This window comes from Daucus carota, chromosome 6 (assembly GCF_001625215.2).
Source record: "Daucus carota subsp. sativus chromosome 6, DH1 v3.0, whole genome shotgun sequence".
NCBI lineage: Eukaryota > Viridiplantae > Streptophyta > Magnoliopsida > Apiales > Apiaceae > Daucus > Daucus carota.
The window spans coordinates 11,937,114-11,943,853 of NC_030386.2; the positions used below are offsets into that span (position 1 = coordinate 11,937,114).

Consider the following 6,740-nt stretch of genomic DNA (forward strand, 5'->3'; position numbering starts at 1 on the left):
TAAAGTGGTGAAACATATCAAATTTTAATAATAGATTTGAGATAGTGGAGGTAAGTAGTGAGTGTAATAGTGTTTATTTAAAATAAAAGAGCGTAAAATAAAGAAGTAGTGGGTGTAATAGTGAAAAGTAGTGTTTAAAAATAGTAAGTATAATAAGTTCATTATTTTAGAGATGTCCCAACACTACACCAAATATGGGCTATTGCAACCCCAACAAGCATTTGTGTTGCATAAAATGTTGCAATAGACAAAAAATTTACCAGCCTACAGCAATATTTTAGAACGTGTTGCATAATATGTAAAAGTGTTACAAACAAAAGTGTCAAAAACAAATTTTAGATCAAATGCAATACTTTCAAAACCGTTACAATACATTGCAACGAATTTAGCTAAAATTTGGACGGGATTTCAATTTTTATACTTAGCGGGCTTTCAGATATTGGGACCAAAATTTTTAGTATTAAAACAGTTTTACAAATAATAACATTTTACTACAAAAAATAAATATCTCTCTTTCTCCTCGTCTCTCTCTAGGGTTTCCGTAAATTCACATTTAGGCGTTTCAAATCAGCTGATGCAAAATTGAAGAGAGGTGGCGAAGATGAGTCTGCGTAGGGGTTCGAAAGTGTGGGTTCAGGACAGAGACTCCGCCTGGGTTGCGGATGTGGTCATCGAGTTTATCGGAAAACAAGTTCAACTCCTCACTGAATTTAACAAAAAAGGTGTTCTCCTCTCTCTCTCTCTCTCTCTCTCCCCCTCTCTCTATCTTCCCCTCCCTCTCTCTTTCGCTTGCTCTCCCTCTCTCCGATCTCTTCCCGCCTCAGTGTGTGTGGGATTGATGATTAGTGAACTAGTCTCTATGTGAAGTTGGAAAATTGCAATGAATTATGTGAAATAATTTCTTTGAAACTCTGTATGTGTGTTTACAATGTAGTATTTGTGTTTATTTTTTTGACTTGATTGGTTTTTTTGTGGAGTAAAATGATAAAGCAGAGTACTGGTAGAATTTGATGACTATGAACTCTTAACTAATTAGCCACATTAATAAAAATTCTTGATGGATATATATTGTTACTAAATATTCACATATGGTTGTGGATATAACCAGCTTGTTGTAGCGAATTAATTGATAATTAGTGGATGGATTGCCCAGAAAAAGTGTTGCCTGTTATTAAGGAACTCATGAGCAGTGAGTGTTTGGATATACAGAGGAGACACGGATGGTCAACTTGCTCAAATGTAAAGATTAATCAGTAGCATCTCTCCTTCGTCAATGCTGCATCCCAGAAGCCTCACAAGATTTCGGTGTTGAAGTTCAGAAATACATAAAACCTCATTCTTGAACTCGTCTAGTCCTTGTTTAGAAGTCTTCGAGAGCCTTTTTACTGCTATTTCTGTTCCCTCCTCCAAGATTCCCTGAAACAAGTTTCGTTACTTTTATAAGGACTTAAAGTATTTACTCATGATTATGGATTCAATTCATATATTTAATTATTAAACATTTTAGACTTATTCTTTTATTGACATATTCACATTAGCAGATTTTTTACATAGTTGCATAGATCTCATTAACTCCATGTTAGTATGATATTGTCCGTCTGGCCCGTGGCCAACCCCGGACGAATTTGTTCTTGGACTCCTCCCAAAAGGTCTCATACTAATGGAGTTGTTTTGACGGGTTATAATTAAGACGAATCTTCTTTATGTTTATGACGTGGGACTTGGGTTAGACACCCACTTAACAATAAAGTACTTATATCTGCTACTTCAAATTCAATGGTGTGCAAGGAACTCTCTAACATCATATAATGATTGTATGACAATACTCTGTTCTAGACAGAGTATAATTCAAACTAGCTAGTGAATTAAAATAACTATCTTGGTATCTTTTCCAACAACATAATGATCATTTTGTGTTACTAAAATACTCTTAATATATGTCTCATCAGAACATAAGTAAATCAAGAAAATTACCATGTAAACAGGTCCAAAGCCGCCCTCTCCAAGCTTATTGTTTTCCGATAAATTGTTGGTTGCTTCAGCAATTGTTACCAAGTCAAACAACGGTAGTTCCAGACCTTTCTTCTCACTATTATGTGTTGATTCACCTTGTACGTTAAATCTACGTTTTCCTGACAAACGGGGAACAAAACCACACTCTAATACTTGTAATGACATACATAGAAATAACAAATTACAATATTTCCTACATGATGAAAGTCACTGGTGTGCTGAGAAGCTAAAGAGTTAAAATCAGTAAATTATGGGCTTACCTTTTCCTCTCAGAGTTCGTTTTCGATACACAGTTGATATAAAGAGGCTTAGGAATACTGTTACGACTAATACAGCAATGATAATAATCCATAGCGGCTTCTTTGCTCTTCCAATTGTACTTCTTCCTGTGCATATAAAATTTTAGAACATAATAATAATCTGAACTGATATTATAAACATTAAGTGGACTAATTTTACTAACCTAATTCTCCAGCAGCCCTTCTTACATAAAGATCTTGAACATTTCCCAGATATTCTCTGATATCGAGCAGGTCATTGAACCACAATAAGCATCCACTTCCACCTTCTTTTACATCAATATTTCCATATGCTGTGCATGAACAGTTCTTCAAGCACTTAGCTGCACATTCCTCTAGGGTCAGACTTCGATCAAACCATGAATTTCGAGTGTCTGGAAATTTGAGATTGGGGTAACTCTGAAAACTATCTTCATTCCCACACATCGACTTAGATTTGCGAACACAGCCATTAGAATGATCTGCTAACCTCCATTTTTCTGAAAATTTTGGCTCAAACCCATCCAAACACCCGCAGATGTCACGTCCATAATTTTTCTCAGTATTGTTACAAATACCATATGCCCCACATAAATCAAAGTCGTCGCATTTATCTGTTGGTAGAGTCACAGTGTTATCCCAACCTTGCATATTGTTAGTCCAGGTAAGAATTTTTAGATCTCCGTCTGAATTTAAGATCATTCTCATCGCAGCAGAACTATTGAGAAGTTTAAACATGTAATACAAATCCTTTTCGTCAGACACAACGTCATATGTGAAAACCATATTCTGCATCAAATTAGACTTGCCACCAAACTGAACACCATTCCATGGTCCAAACCTAAATCTCATAGCTGAACCTTTCCATACAACTCGCTGTGAATATCCTTTTAGATAGACTCCATATGTGTAATTGCCTGGAGATGGATCATCCGGGCTTTTCCAGGATATGAGATACCTTTCTACGTGTTTCACCAAGTCCCAGCCAAACTTCATGCCTGGTAGAATAGTATCGCCAAGGTGATCAAAACTCTGCCAGAGGAAATCTTCAGGATTACTGTCATTCGCATACCTGATCACAAGATTTCCTGTATCTAACAATTGTGCCACAGGACTCATCACAGTATTTGATGAGTTGGATGACCAAATTATTTTATTGTCACCATTAATGAGTACTAAAACTCCATTAGCGTCAATCATGAGCATGCCTGATGTATGAGTAAGTGGCGTGTCTCTATTAGCAACCCAGACAACAGTCAGATTGGCAATATTTTTGTACCATATGCCCAAAAACCGACTCTTTGAATTACCAGGGCTAAAGAATACCATTTGAAAAGTTTCTTTAGCCGACATGATGGTGCTGTTATCATCATCTCTAATTGTTTGATTAACAGTTATAGTATCAATTGCATTTGCCAAATTTGTATAGGCGAAAAGCATCAAAATGGAGCAGAACAGAATGAAGTAAGTGCTTTCCATTGATCAGGTATAGGTGCTGTATCTACATATATATACTAAAAGAATTACGTTTAATAGCTTTCCATTGATACAACATATGTTCTTGCATGCACATCTCAATCTCGTCAATGTTAGTTTAACTACTATTATGTAATCAAGTTAGCAGATAAAAGTCTTGAATGCTACCAATATTCTAATCTCTGATTGTCCATCGTCGAATGCTACAATAATTAAAGACTAATGTATTGACCGGGACTCTGCTTTATTTATCTTAAGTAGCCAAGAGACTATCAACTTCTTGTTCTTAATTGCTGACAGCTGAGATGAATGTTCTATTTTTTTTATTCACAGACTATAGTTTGACTACATGCTTCATTTAAATCTTAGAAAGCCAACATATCACTAGATTTGTCACAAGCTCTTGTCTGTTCAGACCGGACCGTATTTTATTTTGGTCTGGACTGAAATACCCAAACAGAACGAAATTTTAGAATATTAGGACCGAACCGAAATATTCGTTTCGGTTTTTCTGTGGGAGATATTGAGGGAGTTGTGGGCAGTTAAAGGCCTATTTAATTATATTACATGTAGTACTAAGAGAGGTACGAGGAGGATACTGATTGAGATGGAGGAGATCGAGAATGATCAATGAAAATAAGACATGGTTGTGTTAAAATAAACATCTAATATTATAACAAGTATGATGAATAATAATAAGTTAATTAATCTGACAATGAAAATTTAATTACTAGTTACCTCAAGAAGGAGTTCCCATATTTGAGATTACTAAGTCCATTGTGGTGGGGTTAATCGAAGAGAGGCGCATTAGGGATAGAGCGTGTAGCCGAATTCGAAATAGGGCTTGAACGCTCTGTCTGAGTCTGTTTGAGACGAGTGAAGACGGAGCCAAAATGGACGTTACTAGGGGATGACTGTTTCTCCATGGTTTATCCCCACTTCCACCAATTCCCCCCATTATTAGGCACCCATGGAATGATGTGAGGAAACGCCCCATATAAATTAATTGAGATCGGAGTATATCATATATTCGATTTAATACTCACAAGCTCTGGTACAGTTTTAATTACTCAACCTAAAATGAGATTTATTTATTCTCAGATCCGAGGATAAATAAGAAGTGAATAATCACCATCAAAGCAATCACGCCCTCACCAATAAAACAATGATGATGAGTCAATAAAAATCCTAATTTGGTGTTTCTAGTTAAATAAATATAAGAAAAATTCTACTATTTTGCACTGTGTATATTGTTGGAAGAAAGGATCTCACTGAAACTCAGACAACTCAAATATTTAGGAAAAGCGGATTTTTTATTAAAAACATTGCATGAAATTACTTGATCACAAATGATTTGGTAAAAAGCTTTACATAGGACTCAATAAAAAAATATAGATACTTAGTTACATTCTTTAATCCAAAGGAGTCACCAAAAACCTTTTGATGAAACATAATTTTAAATATATTTTATAGGATTTTATTCTCATATTTGTTTTGCACTATATAATTTGAATTTTTATTTTAATATATTTTCACATTCTATTGTAGGAAATTAAGAATCATAAGTTGAGAAGAATTTGTGGAAAAATAACTAATTTGGAGCTAAATTTCTATAGAAATTCGGATTTATTGAGGTATACCCGATTTTCTACATTGTTTCAGCCATATATTAAGTTCTATGAGTCAAATTTGGACTATTTTATAACCCACATGAAACCCTTGGAATTATCTTTAATTGAGAAGTGGTGCAATAAGAAAAAAACCAACTAATTCAAAATTTAAATCCAAAGAAAAAATTTAACTATTTTGTATAGTCCAAATCTAGTTGGACTTTGGTGTCAAATTTGATTTTCATGAAAATTCAAACTCGAATTTGGTTGTATTTTTTAATTTGAATTGGATATTAATATATAGGATTGCATATTAATTGTATAACTTCTTCCCATTATGAATCAAAATATGCATTTTCAACATCCCTAAATTTGCTAAACTCATGGGGCCTCTAGGTCGGGCATTTACCTACAACTCATACAACACAATAATAATAATAGTAAGAATACTACTCATTGTCTTACAAATATCAGTAATTCTCACTCCACAAATCTTGGATTATGCTCCAACTTATAATAACTCAATTTGATATAATTATTACTCTTGAGAGTCATTACAACATACTTTATGAGGAAATGCAAAAGAAAAGGAAAATCTCCTCTTATTCTTATTCTTAATCCGGCTAGCTCTTAATTTTCTGCTTTCCTTTTCAGTTCTACCTTTATGCAAGAGCGGGTTCTGCTTTAATAGCTAAAGGTGTAAAAAATATATAACAGGGGCCAGGGTGAGCATCGACGAAACTCAGCAAGTCCAACTCTTTACCATCAAAGAAAAATAAAAACAAAAGTTTTGTTCTTAATTTCACTGCACTCTATGAAGGCTCGACTTCCATTAATCAGAATATTATTTAACAAAATATGTCATGTCTTACTCTAAAGAAAGTCTAGTACAACGACAACCTGTCAGACTGTTTAAAATAAGAGAATTTAGAACGCTTGTCTCCGCTTGTATGATACGCCTTGGCATGTTCAACTCAGGCTTCTAAAGCAAAATGAGAACACGCGACTAATTAACACTTACATGTCTCTCTCAACATGGTCTGAGTTCACAGAATTCCATGTTGAATTGTAAGAATCAAAACTTCCTGGAGGATTCAGAAAGAAATAATTTTGATAAAATTCTCAAGCTACTCATCAAGACATATCACCAATCTTCTCGATAATTACAGTATAGACCAGTACAATGGATTGAGTAAGAAATTTAAATGGTTGCTGGACTTGGACAATAAATCCGACAAAGAAATAAAATCCTTACTATCTCAAATGATGAGACTATTAGACATTTTATTATTGATGAGTCATGTCAACCACGTTTAAAGGGAATAGAACTAGTTAACTATTTACTTCGTTGATAGGAGGTGTT

General features: G+C 34.4%; 1 protein-coding gene and 1 long non-coding RNA gene across 2 annotated transcripts; one reads left to right on the forward strand and one right to left on the reverse strand.

The window, feature by feature from the left end:
* The first annotated feature begins 465 nt into the window (after positions 1-465).
* LOC135147021 (uncharacterized) lies at positions 466-1,520 on the forward strand. Its single transcript, XR_010284301.1, has 2 exons — positions 466-722; positions 1,154-1,520. It is a non-coding gene; the product is annotated as an uncharacterized LOC135147021 (long non-coding RNA).
* Positions 1,521-1,874: 354 nt separating this feature from the next.
* LOC135147198 (G-type lectin S-receptor-like serine/threonine-protein kinase At4g27290) lies at positions 1,875-3,770 on the reverse strand. Its single transcript, XM_064080054.1, has 4 exons — positions 2,477-3,770; positions 2,274-2,399; positions 1,975-2,165; positions 1,875-1,886 (listed from the first exon to the last, which is right to left on the reverse strand). Exons 1-4 carry the CDS (start codon positions 3,768-3,770, stop codon positions 1,875-1,877), a joined length of 1,623 nt encoding a protein of 540 aa, XP_063936124.1.
* Positions 3,771-6,740: the final 2,970 nt, after the last annotated feature.

Coding starts and splice junctions, on each gene's coding strand:
- LOC135147198 (XM_064080054.1), bottom strand. CDS start 3,770: ATGGAAAGCACTTACTTCATTCTGTTCTGCTCCATTTTGATGCTTTTC. Junction 2,400..2,476: donor AAGGGCTGCTGGAGAATTAG/GTTAGTAAAATT, acceptor TTATATGCACAG/GAAGAAGTACAATTGGAAGA. Junction 2,166..2,273: donor ACGAACTCTGAGAGGAAAAG/GTAAGCCCATAA, acceptor TGTCATTACAAG/TATTAGAGTGTGGTTTTGTT.